Source organism: Helianthus annuus, chromosome 13 (genome assembly GCF_002127325.2).
Source record: "Helianthus annuus cultivar XRQ/B chromosome 13, HanXRQr2.0-SUNRISE, whole genome shotgun sequence".
Classification (NCBI taxonomy): Eukaryota; Viridiplantae; Streptophyta; class Magnoliopsida; order Asterales; family Asteraceae; genus Helianthus; species Helianthus annuus.
The window spans coordinates 170,338,823-170,354,195 of NC_035445.2; the positions used below are offsets into that span (position 1 = coordinate 170,338,823).

The following is a 15,373-nucleotide window of genomic DNA, read 5'->3' on the forward strand; positions in this document are numbered from 1 at the left end:
ACTACTAATAATTAGTAAAATACCCCTAAACTATTATTCTTCACGTAACAATACTTCCCCCTTAAAAGATTCTTGACCTCAAGAATCACAAAATAGAAAAAAAAATGCAGCATCCATGAGTTCTTTTGAGTCGACTCCTTCCAGGGTGGACGCCATTCGGTCCTTCCGGTTGCAATCGGAGAAATCCTAGTGATGCGCCATGGCGGGCGCCAATCATTTACGGAACTCGCCTTTGCCTTTAAACAGGCACCAAAAAGATTTGTGGGTGGGGTAATTTTTGTAGCAGTGGGTTTGGTACCTCCGTTCCATTTCCCCCCTGTAAAATTCTCTTCTAGGGTTTCATTGTTAAGAACCTGTGTTTTCGCCAACCCATACGCTTCGTGCAAGGTATGTGGCTTGAACATTTTAACCGGGCCCCGGATGTTCGGCTTGAGGGCTTTGATATACAAACTCACGGCCTGGGTTTCACTCAACGTCACCTGTTTTAATAACGAATCAAAAGCGGTGTTCAATTCCTGTAACGTACTAGTTTGTTGTAGCGAAGCCATCTCTTCCGGTGGGTCTTCAAACAACGCGTCGGAGAACTTGGGAAACTCGATTTTTCCGATCCAAAAGGGTTTAGAACCCCTGGAATCGTTGTCTGGACCGGAGAAGGATCCAAAAGAACTGCCGGACGACTGAGATCTGTCCCGCACAGCCTTGAGGATTTCCTCCTGCTGTTTCGAAGCCTGCTCCTGCTGTTTCATCAAAGCCGATAACGCCATCTGAATCTCGTTGATGACCCTATCGTGGAACTTCAGTGTGTTATCAATCTCGTTGTTACGGGTGTTCGTCATGGCGGCGGCGGAAGAGCTCCGATGAGGTATCGGCTGGCTCTGATACCCTTGATAGGGTTAAAACCTTGGGGAGAAAGAAAACTAAGAGATAGAGAGATATTTGACTCAAATTCTGGCTTGATTTCATTCCATACGTAACATCCACATAAATAGATAGAAACTTACATAAGACACCCCTAAACTACTAATAATTAGTAAAATACCCCTAAACTATTATTCTTCACGTAACAGAATGTGATAATCTGGAATCACTATCAACGAGACTCCAACACCTCACATCCCTTCAACATCTGGGCATCTACAGCTGCCCAAAGGTGAAGGATCTACCAGAGACACTGTTACCTTCACTTTTGAGTTTGAGAATAGAGTATAACTGCCCAAAATTGAAAGGAAGGTGTGAAGGAAGAGGATCCCACTACTAGCCCCGAATCTCTCGTATCCCCTGCATCGAAATAGAAGACTAATTGAAAGAAAGGTAGTTGTTAATTAAATAGCAACTAGGGTTAAGACCCGCCCGCATTGCGGCGCGGATACATCGTAAACATTGAATGGATTAGTCCAAACGTTATATGATACATTAACCATATGGAAACACACATTTCGACGTATCCAGTTGAACGCAGTGTAACCTGTATAAGCATTGTGATTGGATCAAGCGTAAAGTAAATGGAATTCATATCGAACAATCATAACGTATTATATATGACCCAACTTATACAATAAAAATGTAACGGGTATGAAGGAAAATATGCACATGTAATCGAAAGGGATTAATTAGAGCTTTCGAAAAAAAAAGAGAAAAAGAAACCATAATTTGACTCCACTCGGTTCGAAACAAACTTTACGAAACGTACATAAAATAAATACGAAAACATATTATATTTGACCTGAATCATTTCCCAAAAACGTTTACGTCGAAACGTAGAACAACTTGAACTTATACGAAAACGTAAATATAAATATGCATGTAAAATGGTTTCTTTAAACTAAAACGTATTATATTTGACCTTACTCGTCTATAAAAAAAAGTTTACATCGGAATGTAGAAGAAATCATATTTACACATACCTGTACATAAAATATGCACGTAAAAAATAGTTTTTAAGCAAAGGAAATATAGGGGTAAACCGAAACAAAAAAATAGTAAAAAATTTAATAGGTTAAAAACGTTTGTAAAACCGTGCCAAGTAGCACCAATGCCACAACCGCATCGACTCTCAACATCGTAAAAATAAAATAGATAAAATAGTAAAAATTACACTGAACGAAAAGCAGACTAAAATCGTTGAACCACACACACCCGTTACAGTGTCTTAATACGAAGAAATTAACCAGAAACGTAAAACGTAGAAAATAATAACTTAGTGGATCTACGACTCGCCCGTTGCGGCGAACTTTTCAAAATGGGAAAAATGGACGCGTTGCGACGGGTCTGTCAAATATGAAAAATAGAGCAAAAACGTTGAGCCTCACATGAACGCTACGATATGTTAACTCGCAAAATTTAGAACGAAACGTAAAACGAAAAACTTGCGAAAGATAAAAAGCATGGGATACGAAAGTTGTAAATAATAAAGTGTTGTGTTAAATTATAAAAGATGGAAAACTTTGGGGTAAAAGTAAAAAAAAGAAAAGGGGTTAAAATGTAAATTATGAAAAGTTTGGGTTAAAAAGTAAAAAAATTAAGTATTTTTTTGAAACACTCACTAAGCACAAAGTACAACTAATGATGCACGTATAAGTTGGTTATTAATATATGGAATAATTGTTAATTATTGCTAGTCGTTTGGTTTAAATAAATAACCCTTACCTTCTTCTTGTTTCTCTGTAGTCACCGAGAAGAGATTCCCTGCCGCGAATACCCAATCACTGGGGGAAACCGACATCGTACCACCATCTTCATATCCTATCGGATTTCTAAACCCATCACAGCCGACCGACATCCCCTGCATCTACATGGACGGCAGGTACTTGTTAATTAAATACCCTCTGATTTCCATATGATAAACTGGTATTCTCAGACATGTGCCTGTTTTTTTTTATTGTTGGAATAGGATTTGTTGCTCAAAACCTATAATTGAATTTTAATGATGACATTAATTTATATGTTGATAAACTGGTATTCTCATACATGTAAGTTCCTTTTAAGTCAACAGCATTTGACTACCCTATAATATAACAAACTGGTTTTGATTATTAGTATTCATGATATAACACAGGATTTATTCATGAAAATCAGTTGGATTCAATATTCAAAGTGAAGGTCTTAAGAAATTTTCAAATATCGGACCAGAGGCTAAGTTAAAGGAAAGGGTCAAAGTGCTTGATGACGGACAAGATCATTTCTGGTAAGCTTATACTTTTTTCCCGTAAAAATTATGGGTGGGTTGGATAACGAGTCAAAACAGGTTCGGGTTATTATTGTTGTTGACTTTTTAGTAGGGTTGAACTGAGGCGGGTTGGAGTGTTGGACTCTGGTACAAACATTTTAATTTTCTTTTGACCTTATGGCCAATTAATGTTTTAAGTTTAGCTATGATTACAGAACATATACTATTTAGAATAGTCGTCTAAACTTTTTCTAAAGGAGTGTTTAAAAAGTAACATTTGTTTTGATTATGTTTTAATAACTTTAGAACCACTTGTATGGTTGTTCCTATTCTTTTGTAAGTTTTGGGGTAAAATGTAAATAAGGTTCCCCTCCTAATATATATTTTTTGCCTAAAAGATCACATAATTATATTACACACACATATTATTTATATTACACACACGCATTATTTGGTTGAGCCCATCAAAATATCACAGAATTATATTACCCACATATTATTTGGTTGAGACCATAGCTTATTTGTTGTATATAATTGAATTGAATATAAAATAAATAGAGGTTGGCTTCTATACAAGACGAGTCTTGTATGAAGCATACGTGAGTATTTAAGCCATCGATCTTTTAAGATCTATGGCTCAAAGTAATCCAGTGGCATTTTCGTAAATATGAGATACAAACAATTAAAGAAACAAATAACAAAAGGGTATTCTGGTCCTTTCCCACTTGAACTCCTTCCCCCTTGATTTTCAAATGGCTATAAATTTTTCATAGGTTAATATTTTTTTAATCATATTGAGCGTGTAATCACGTAGTGGATTTATACTGAATGTGTAATCACGTAATGGTTCATGTTGAATGTGTAATCACATAATAAGTATTCAAAATCACGTAGTCATGTGCTGGGTATTCAAAATCCTGTAATTTTTTTAAGGAAACTATAGCAACGGGGTGCTCGAATTAAAGAGAATGGAATGCTCGTTAATAAGGTGTAATTTTAAAAAAAAAAATATTAACGTATAAAAGAGTTATATCCATTTGAAAATCAATGGGGGAAGTTGTTTAAATAAGAAATTACTAAACTACCCTTCAAGGCAAGGACACTTGTCCTCCTCCCTTGGCCGGGTACACTTCGTACAAATCTTATGTGTTGTATATGATCCTTTACCTAAACAATATATTTAGTATATTTTTTCTATAATATTGATAGTATTGCTATATAAATTTGCTCCCTAAAAATCATGGGCCCTGGATATGCCCTACCCTCCACGGTGGATCTGCCCATTTGACTCGTTATCCTTGTAGTTAATATAAATGACTTGAAATTGCATCGACAATATGAAGTACAGTTTGACTCTTGAGGTCAAACAAATTAAAATTGACTTCAAAATTGATTACTATAATGTTTCGAGAATAGTTTTTTTAGCTGATACAGAAATGCAACATGATCCACACCATCTTCAATGGAAAAAGTTGTTTATGTAACATTCTTGTTATATTGAATTTGAAAAGGAAAGGGTTTGGCCATTAATATCAAAGTGTATTGTTTGACCCTTAAGAAGTTTTTTAATTGCAGTTGAAGAAAGAAGATATTCTGCAAATCAACAACACACATCCAAAATACTTCATAATTGGTGGAAAGGAGGCTGGCTACATCTATTGCCATAATTTGGTTCATTTACATGCTCTGCAAACATCCTGAGATTTAAGATAAGGTTGAATAAGAAATCGAAGAAGCAACAAACATGAGAAACAAATTAAGTCACAGGTGTTAAAGATTTTGCAAACAGTGCGAGTGAAGAAAGCCTAGAAATGATAAGTAGCTTCATGTAATTTGGAACAAAACTCTCGTGAGTCTATCCTGCATCTCAGTGGTATGCAACTCAAATATTTAGCAATTTCTCATTCTTTAAATTAACCAAGCCTTTGACTAATCAACACGGTTACTAGTAGTTGTTGGAGTCGTTCAAAATGGATCGGATTGGATCAATCCAAAGAACTTTTTGTCTAAATTTATATAAAATAATAATAATTATTATTATTAAGTGGTAGGGATACAGAGCTAATCCATGATCGTATGTGGTGCAACTAGACACTCAGAAGTGGACTGGAAAATGATTCAAGCTTAAAAGGGCATAATCGTATCTGTTGCAACTAGACACAAGAAGCGGACTAGAAATTGATTCAAGCTAAAAAGGGCATAACTTTCATTACGTTTGAAGCTATACGAGGATAAGTAATGGACATAAATGTCTCAACAAGCCACACGCGTGGACAAATGCTATAGGTTGGTTTTCCCAACTCTCAGGGACCCAATTTCGTCATCTAGAGCTCCGATTTTGAAGTCAAGGTTTTCCCCAATTAAGCATTTTTAATTAATTTCGCTTGTTTGTAAAAAAAGGTTGGATTTTTTTTAACTAGACATTTATTCGTTGTTTTTTAGGCTGTTAATTTCAAGGACCCCTTGGGCTAAGTTACGTAACTCTGATTGGAACTTATAACTGATGAAGAATTAATGGAGATTACCTCTGACGGCAAGTTACCACTAATGAGGATTATGGAACTAGCCTATGATGTCAATTGTCAATTTACCATCTGATGAAGATTAAGGGAACTTTACCACTGAAGCGAGTTACCTCTAGTGAAGATTGATGAAGTCTCGCTAATGAAGAAGAGATGCCACGTGTTAGCCTATCATTTGACGAAGACAATCTGTTGAGAGGATGTTATACATAATTGTCACTTGTCAATTCCGTACGTCTCAACAAGAATATAGATACAAGAGTCTGCATTGATATTATTATCACTTGACCCCCTAGTTTAATGTGTCAAGCAGTTGAGTGTGAAGTCGGTGCATGAACTTATGTGTGCAAATTCTGAGAAAATTTGCATGTCACCCTCTTCATAGCTAGAGCGTTAGCTAGAAAACCATCTTTAAATTCAATTTTAATTTATAACTAGTTTTACATGATGTATTGAAACAATCGATTTTGATGAATACCTTGTGCTTATAGCAATTGTTCTTTTACTCTTGTTTATTGTTTTGCGCCAGTTGACGATGAAACACTGATACCTCCTGACACATTGATTAACTAATATCCTGCTGCAAACCAACTCATAGTAAATGTAGGGTATTAGCTAAGTTTTATCTTGATTGCGATGCACACAAATTTAATCTCCCAACATCGTATCCTAGAAGGATCTAATTCTCTTGGTAGTAACTCGGAAGGTATTCATGCAGTTGCAATATCTTATAAATAATGGATAAACAAAGTAGACATGACCTGTAAAGTTTACACGACTATTGCCCTAGGTTGTTAATAGATTTATGTAACAACTGGTGATTGCGATTTAGATGGCAAGAATGCACAGCTACTATTACGACACGATTGTTTGATAACCCTATACTAGCAACTTCAGTTGACAAATTACAATAAAAAAAAAAAGATTAGTAAAGAGGTAACAAAACAAAGGAAATCATAAAGTCATGCGGAATGTAAAAATGTATCATGAGATCACAAAAACCAAACTCATATCAAGAAATTTATAATAAAAAGAAAAGAAAAAAACACATACACACTGCAAGTCAACCTTCAATCAAGAAACTAAAGTATTCCCTAAATTAAAAATCCTAAACAGAGCCACCCCTTTTTTTCTTCCCACCACTTCCTATACTCTTTTCAGTGGCGTCTAAAGCACCTAAACAACCCTTTACAACATCATCAATAAAAGTAAAATCACGCGCAACAGTCCCATGATTACTAGACTCAGAAATGGGAATCGATTTTCGTTTCAAGATATCTTTACTAAAGAAAAAATAAGCCATATCGGGTCTACCCCATGGTCCATAAACCGTAAAGAACCTCAAACCCGTCAAAGACAACCCATAAATATGATTATACGTCTGAGCGATTTCTTCAGCCGCTTTCTTCGTTGCAGCGTATAGGATCAGTTCGATCTTTTTCCGAAAAAAAGGGTACTTCTGTATTCAACCCATAAACAGAACTAGAAGATACCCAAACAATTGCAGGCTGTGGATTTGCATTTTTGCATACTTCAAGAACAATAATAAGACCAGCAACATTACTATGAGTATAAGATTTTGGGTTTCTTCATTGCATATCTAACACCAGCTTGAGCAGCTAAATAAATAACATGAGTAAAATGAACTACCTCAAAGAGTTTGTTCAGCAAACCGGTGTCCTTTATGTGCCCTTCCACAATGAAAATCCCACTTTTTTTCCACACATGTTGACGAGCCCTTTTGAGGGTAGGATCGTAATAACTGTTAAAATTGTCTAACCCTAAAACGTAGTCACCACGGCATCTCAAGGCGGCGCTGATGTGGATTCCGACGAAACCGGCTGCTACGGTGACCAAAACAGAGTACCCTGTTTTCAATCCGATGTTGACTGATGACTTGACCGTTACTCCCATCGGTATCCCTATACACACACACAACTCTCAGTTTAACCTAATCGAACAGAGAGTGAGTGGTCATGTAAAAGATAGCAGTATTAGAAACGTAACCTAGGACACAAAAATAATTAAGGTATTGTTTATTAATAAAACAAATAGTAAAAAGTAATCTAATTTAATAAAATGAAATTATGGATATAAAAGAACCTATAGGGTTTGTATGAATAACAGCTACTAATAACTAACTGATGTAGAAAATAAAAAATCAGAACATACCTACTTTTTAAACTACTTTCAAAGTGAGCATTATGTGACGGGCCAAATATTTGAAGGTCGCAATGCTGTGGGCTGTGCTTGAACGCTTGGGTTACTGGCTAGTCCTGGACTTTATCGGGGACGGAGTCAGTGTCAATGAAGAGGTGTACGTGCCTAGTCGTGCAAACGACGAACGCACCACTGGTCGAGAGTTGGCGCCGCTCTCCTAATGAGTCCAAGGCAAGACGAAACCAGTGACCCACACAAAGAAGCGGGATGGATTGGCTTGTCCCCGGGGACTTGGGAACGCCACACGGGGGTCGAAAACTAACTCCGTGACAATTAGCAGCCTAAAAGATCCAAATGAATCCCAAAGATATAGTCAAATTAACAGATTAAGTGACCATTTCCAATAGCAATCTGCATAGTACATATGATGCAACATACAAATCTATACATAGCCATCAAACTAAACTTCCACTTTATGAACAAATAACATAATTAGTTAATAAAAGCTCATAAACTTTCCTGAAAAAGAAACGGGTTAGTGGGTCACTCGTTCAAGTGTATGCGAAATTTATACATATATAAATATGAGTCTAGGTGATACATACCCAGTACAAAACAGCCCAGAACCCGACCCAAATCCAAGCCCAGAACCAGACCAGCTGCATATTCAATTAATTTAAACAAATAGCGGGAACAGTTTCCAAAGTGGTTTTCTAGCAGTTAATTATCTTCTGTTTTTTTATGTTAAATATGGAGATTAGGTCATCTTTCTTCAGGTCGATGTTTATTCTATAAAAATTAGGGTTCTTAAACCTTGCATTTGGAGACCTAATCCTTCTCGAATTGGATTATCTATCTTGTTTGTTCTTGTTTCAATCAAATCTGAATTTCAGATTCTATCACTAGGTATCCATATAACCTGTTATTTACAAACTTCTTTGTCTTTGAATCAATTAAATCAAAAACCTCGACTTTTAGGTTCAAGAACCCTAATTTAGCACTCATCCCCAATTTGGACATGAAAAATGATCTACTGGATACTACAACATGAATGTCGATCTAGTTTACAAAAGAAGCTAAGGAATACACATGATCAATTTTCTGATTTTATTAAAAATCGACACTACATACACACTAAGTCATGAAGAAAAAAATGAAGTCGATTGAACCAATAGCATGAAAGCAGTAAAACAAGTTGAAAAAAGTCAAAGCCAGTATAAGAGTTTTTATGCTCCCTAAGTTCAGCAAGAATATATTGTCTATCAAAATAATGCATAAATTATAAACTAAAAAAAATATCTTACTTACAAAAGCTTAGACAGAGTGAAATGGCAAGCATGCATGTTCTCCAAACCCCACAACTGAATTTGTATATATAAAAAATTCATCTTTAGATAACTGAAATTTTTTCTGAATTACACTTGTTAAACAAACAAAAAGTGGCTATACACCAGTGGAGGCCAGAAACGGGTTGGTTAAAACGGGTCAAAGGGATAATGTTTTGACCAAGAAATATTCAAATTTATTCAGATATACATGTAAGCCTATTTGTTATCGAGTAATTGCTAATTTCTTTATATGGGTTCTCAAATAAGAAGCCAGCTTAACTAACTTTTTTAGTGTTATGGTTAAAAAAAAGTGAATCTGTTTCTTACTTCCAATTCCAGATTATCTAAGGACTAACTAAAAAACAATAGTTAACAAATTATGCCCTTTCTTCTAAAGTTCTAATGCGGTAGTGTCAATCACATGAAAGTGTACTCTTAAAAGAGGGTAAACATATCTACAGAAGATGCAATGTTATTATTGTTAGGCTGCACGGTATGGACCCGTCCCCCACCCCGTCTCGGTCCGGCGCCGGCGTCAACCCCCCCCCCCCCCCACGGTCCCCATCTTCAACGTCAAGAATTGGACGTCCAGGATGATCCACCATGGTGGGCCCCCTTTGTTTCTGATTTGTACATTAGGCTTCAATACTTGTACATAGGGCATAGAAATTAAAAAAAATAAAAAAAGTAGTGGGGTAGGATCATCCTCTCATACCCTCTAGTTTTGTGGGATAGACCATCATTGGGAGGACTATGATGTGTCGCCTACGTGGCAGATCATCCTCCAAGGGAGGACCATCACCATACCCTCTAACCTTAGGCTAGAGGATATGGTGATGGTTCTCCAAGGGAGGATGATCCGCCACGTAGGCGCCACGTCATAGTCCTCCCAAGGATGGTCCATCCCACTAAATTAGAGGGTATGCGAGGATGGTCCTACCCCATCCCACTATGTACAAGTATCTATGCCTAATGTACAAATCTTATTCACAAACAAACAAAGAATAGGGGGCCCACTTGTTTTGCTCTGTCCTGGACGTCGAAATTCCGATGGAGACGACGCGACGGCTTGAAGACGGAGGGGGCGGCATGGAGAGGGGGACGGCGACGGCTTGAGGACGACGCTGGACGGTCCCCATACCGTCCAGCCTTATAAGCCCTTACTCTAACACCAATACCATTCATAAGAGCTTTTTATGATACTTTATTGGAGTAAAAGGTGATAAAAGACAACTGATTTTTTCCATGAATATCAGTGGAATGCAAATGGTCCAAACGCATTCGACTGGATTGAGCCAGAATGAAACTAAAATCAAATATATGATCAAGTACACTCATTTCACAAAACCTTAGTTATTCTGTTACTTTCGTCTCTTCATTCATTTTACCAAGTGTTCAATTACATCTAAGATTTAGATATGAATAGAACAAAATACCCAAAGCCATCATCTGATGTTCTAAACAAATTAACAACCTGAGATCCGCTCCAAAACGCCACATAGTTACACACTGAAAACAAATTCATTTCAAAAATTGTAACAAAAAGAGGCACCTTTCATTGAGTCATAAACCAAACACCTGGTGTGCATGCAAACTCAATAGCTAAAATCCCTTCCAAAACAAGCAAAAACAAAACCAACAAACATACAAGAGCGCAACATACATTCCCAATTTCACATCTGCGTAAAAAACCCTACGGACCGAACACAAAAAACCCTCTAGTTCATAATTCAACCGCAAAAAAAAAAAAAAACACGAACAAGAAAACACTAGTCACAAATAGCAGAAATTTACAATAAAAAACAAACCCACAAATTACTGTCTTTGAGAAAAATCATTCTCTACAGCTTCATTAAAAGATGCAGCCAATATTTCAGCAAGGCTAGGTTGTGAACTAGACTGTCTTTGAGATTCTGAAACTCTAGGTTTTTTCGCATTGAGAGAAGGTGGAAGCCACTGCTTTTTGAGTGCCTTCCAAATTACTGGTTCTAGAAACTTCCAAGGGTCTTCCAACATTGACTTGTCGAAGAAACAATTGGGCCGTCGTTCTTCTGCCGATACATGATTATGGCCCCGCCCTCACCCTCCACCCTGTCCTGACCCACGGCCTCTCCCTCTCCCATATCTTGGACCACTGGTGAAGCGGGTTTGCGGGCTAGGAAAAACGACACCTGGTGGGCTATAGTAACCTCTAGGGTGAGGACTATTGCATAATATCCCTGTGGTTGTTGCATTTGTGGATTTGGCGATTGGTTTATATGGGGTTGAAGGGAAGGTGAGAAACGTTTCATTGGTCTGCAAACCTGTTGAACCAAAAAATAATTATGTAAATTAATAAGAAAGGCAATTTAATGCTTGCCGAAAACATAAGAGAAATGAATATAAAGAAAATCAAACTACTTCTGTATGCATAAGAAGTGGCAATTTCAATCCATTTACTGATTGGGTCAATTCCAGTTATAAATGAGTAAAATAATGTTTTTTAGATGGCTTAAAAGGGAACGGGTCAAACAAGCTGAAAGTTGCTCAAAGTGTATTTGTAATTCATAAAACCTCCTAAGTCAATCACTCAAAAATTAAGAATGTTACTGCAGTAATATAATTAGATTAAAATGGGTGTGACACAACAATAAAACGATTTCTTTTTGTGTTTTGTAGCAATAATTATATAATTTTATAACTTATGTAAACTGAAAGAGAGTAAGTCGAACACTCAAACTATTGTGAAAAACATTAAAAAGGTATGTTTTTATGGCTTTTTTTTTAACAACCTGCTAATTAACCAATGTGATTAGCTAAATAAAATAGCAGCTTGTGTCAGGCAAGTGGTCTTCAAAATGCATGTTTGATAATCTAAATATTCTTTTTTTATGCATCAAATGCTTTTATATTCACAGTAATATTACAAAATGGTTGTGTAGAAAGATTCAACGGGAAAGGTATACACAGATATAATGTGGAAAAATGACTATTATCAGGGGCGGACTTAGAATGTTAGTAGGGGTAGCACGGGCTACCCCTCAACCCCGTCTCCGTAGTGTAAAAATACTCCTTAACTCCGTTTTCGTAATGTAAAAATACCCCTCAACTTCGTCTCTATTATACAAAGGATACCCGTGGTCTAAAAACTAATTAATTGGGATACCCCTAAATTTTTGTGCTAGTTCCGCCACTGACTATTATGGAAGTCTGCTCCGTCACCCGAGGTGTAAAGAAGCCACAAAGATTCAGGCCTAGAGAGATACCAGAAGTATCCGAAGAGTACTGAGCTTATGAAACTTCGGTTCCAGAGGCTCGTGAGAGAAATCGCTAACAGGATTTCAAACAGATCTACGATTTCCGAGCTCCGCTGTAGTTGCTCTCCGGGAGGCTGCTGAAGTAGGGGTGAGCAAGTTTAGGTCCGCACCGAAAATAACCGAGAACCGAACTGAAAAATACCCAACCCGACCCGAACCCAAGTACCTAGGTATTTAGATCGGTTCCAATTTTTCATATAAAATAGGGTCGGGTCGGTTCGTTTCTCGGTTCTTTTCATGGTGAAACCCGACTTGGACCTATGGACCGGAACCGACCCTATATTTAGGGTAGTGAATCGGTTCTGTATTTTATGTTTGATCGGTTCTCGGGTCGGGTAGGGTAATGGTCGGGTAGGGTCGGGTTTTTCCTTTTGCTCACCCCTATGCTGAAGAGCGTGGACACTAATCTGTGCATGATTCATGCTAAACGAGTAACGATCAAGCCTTAGGATATCCAGCTTGCATGTAGGATCCGTGGTGAGAGGGCCTAGACTATGATTTGTAATTCAAAGTCTACACATCACGTCATCCTCCATAAACAAATCCAAACAAAACCTTAGAAAAATCATTCAGCATCTGGTACATCCTCTGCAGCTTCATTAAAAGATGCAGCCAATATTTCAGCAAGGCTAGGTTGTGAACTAGACTGTCTTTGAGATTCTGAAACTCTCGGTTTTTTCGCATCAAGAGAAGGTGGAAGCCGCTGCTTTTTGAGTGACTTCCAAATTACTGGTTCTAGAAACTTCCAAGGGTCTTCCGACATTGACTTGTTGAAGAAACAATCGGGTAGTTGTTCTTCTGCCAATACATGATTATGGCCCTGCCCTCGCCCTCCACCCTGTCCTGACCCACGGCCTCTCCCTCTCCCATATCTTGGACCACTGGTGAAGTGGGTTTGCGGGCTAGGAAAACCGACACCTCTAGGGTGAGGACTATTGCCCCTCCAACTCAGGTTCGGTAAAGAGCTACTATGTGGTGGGTTAGATGAATAAGCATGATTAGAACTTGCATAATATCCCTGTGGTTGTTGCATTTGCGGATTTGGCGATTGGTTTATATGGGGTTGAAGGGAAGGTGAGAAACGTTTCATTGGTCTGCAAACCTGTTGAACCAAAAAATAATTAAGTAAATTAATAAGAAAATCAATTTAATGCTTGCCGAAAACATAAGAAAAATGAATATAAAGAAAATCAAACTACTGTTGTATGCATAAGAAGTGGCAATTTCAACCCATATACTGATTTGATCAATTCCAGTTATAAATGAGTAAAATAATGTTTTTTTGATGGCTTAAAAGGGAACGGGTCAAACAAGCTGAAAGTTGCTCAAAGTGTATTTGTAATTCATAAAACCTCTTAAGTCGATCACTCAAAAATTAAGAATGTTACTGAAGAAATATAATTTGACTAGAATGGTTAGTAAAATTGACCCGTTTAGACTTGTACAACATGATCACCCATTTGATATTCATATTGCTACATATATAAACACATAGCATCAATTCGCAATTTATGATACTTGTTTAGTGACAATCTCTTAAAAGTTATTTGCCTCCAATCCAATCATCTTAAAAGGTCAATTAACTAAACACAGATTCAATGATTATCTGTTTAAGCCCCAACAAGTCACGCAGAGATGTAAGCTTTCACGTTCAAATGGTGAAATCAAGAATATATATAGAACACCAACGAATTAGCACACATAACATAAGAAATTCAAAACTATGTGATAAGAATAAGGTCATATGGTATTACTTGGAGTGGATGAAATATTCTGTGATATCTGAGAGCTGGCCTGGCTCCTCTGCTTGTTGCCGGAATACGCAGCCATTGGGTTGTTGTAATAACTAAAGCTTCGAGAAGCCGTCTGCACCTCAGTTTCAGAGTTAGTTGTGGATTCAAGTAACGGGTTTGCGAGACTAACAGCTGAATGATCTTTGTTATGAGTTGCATCCTCCTTTGAAGCTTCCAATCGCATAGCTTTTAGTCTTTCTCTTCTCTGAGTTGACTCTTCCATTGACCAGAGAATATATACATACACTGCACGATTGCATACACACATATAAGAAATGTGAAATCAGGATGTGTAAGTGAGGTAACTAACTGATATAAATAAAAGGCACCCGAAGTAAGAGTTTCAACTTCAACAGTTCAACTCAACAACTGATATCAATGTGCTTAAAAGTTAAAGCATATAAGAAATCAAACAAATTTTATATCTAAAAGATTTATAAACAACAACCATATCGATTTATTAGAAGCCATAACATAACTTATTTGATCAATGTCGCATTACAAAACCACAGAGATTGCAACTTCAAACCTCAGATACGAATTCAATTCCAAAATACAGCAATAACAATTACCTAAACGCGTATGCAGCAATAAGTCGGAAACGTTATACATATTATAAGTATACGAATTTAAGCAATTTGGCAACAATTTAGGGCTTAAATGAGGAATTAGCGAACCCTAGAACAATAGGGAAACATACATATACATGTTATTAGTATACTACGAATTAGAAATTTAACCTCAAATTAAATATTTGAGTAAACAGGAACGAGAGAGTGAGAGTGAGAGAGAGGTAACCTCTGTATTACGTTGCAGAAATCAAAGCAAGTCTTCAACAAACAAACGGAAGATTTCAAAGTTTTTCTTTTCGGACATTGTTTATATTAGTTTTGTTACTGGTTTGGTGCAAATTTAACGTGTAATTACCTAAAAGACCCCGAAGTATTGCTACATTTTGAAACCATCCATCGGTTTATTTATGAGTTAATTATATAGTTAGTCCCTATGATTTGCACAAAGTAATATACTTAAGTACCAATAGTTTAAAATCACATTCTAGGGTATTAACTTTTCATTTCGTAACGTTTTGATGTATTAACGTTATTTG

General features: G+C 36.9%; 2 protein-coding genes across 2 annotated transcripts; both read right to left on the bottom strand.

The window, feature by feature from the left end:
• Positions 1-7,139: 7,139 nt before the first annotated feature.
• Positions 7,140-7,635, bottom strand: LOC110897658 (UDP-glucuronate 4-epimerase 3). Its single transcript, XM_022144405.2, has 2 exons — positions 7,339-7,635; positions 7,140-7,219 (listed from the first exon to the last, which is right to left on the bottom strand). The coding sequence occupies exons 1-2, from the start codon at positions 7,600-7,602 to the stop codon at positions 7,154-7,156; spliced, it is 330 nt and encodes a 109-aa protein (XP_022000097.1). The 5' UTR covers positions 7,603-7,635; the 3' UTR covers positions 7,140-7,153.
• A 4,385-nt stretch (positions 7,636-12,020) lies between these two features.
• LOC110900672 lies at positions 12,021-14,508 on the bottom strand. The gene is made up of 2 exons (XM_035981755.1): positions 14,227-14,508; positions 12,021-13,574 (listed from the first exon to the last, which is right to left on the bottom strand). Exons 1-2 carry the CDS (start codon positions 14,422-14,424, stop codon positions 13,038-13,040), a joined length of 735 nt encoding a protein of 244 aa, XP_035837648.1. The 5' UTR covers positions 14,425-14,508; the 3' UTR covers positions 12,021-13,037.
• Positions 14,509-15,373: the final 865 nt, after the last annotated feature.

Coding starts and splice junctions, on each gene's coding strand:
- LOC110897658 (XM_022144405.2), bottom strand. CDS start 7,602: ATGGGAGTAACGGTCAAGTCATCAGTCAACATCGGATTGAAAACAGGG. Junction 7,220..7,338: donor TGCTGAACAAACTCTTTGAG/GTAGTTCATTTT, acceptor TTGTTCTTGAAG/TATGCAAAAATGCAAATCCA.
- LOC110900672 (XM_035981755.1), bottom strand. CDS start 14,424: ATGCAACTCATAACAAAGATCATTCAGCTGTTAGTCTCGCAAACCCGT. Junction 13,575..14,226: donor GAATATTTCATCCACTCCAA/GTAATACCATAT, acceptor TTGGTTCAACAG/GTTTGCAGACCAATGAAACG.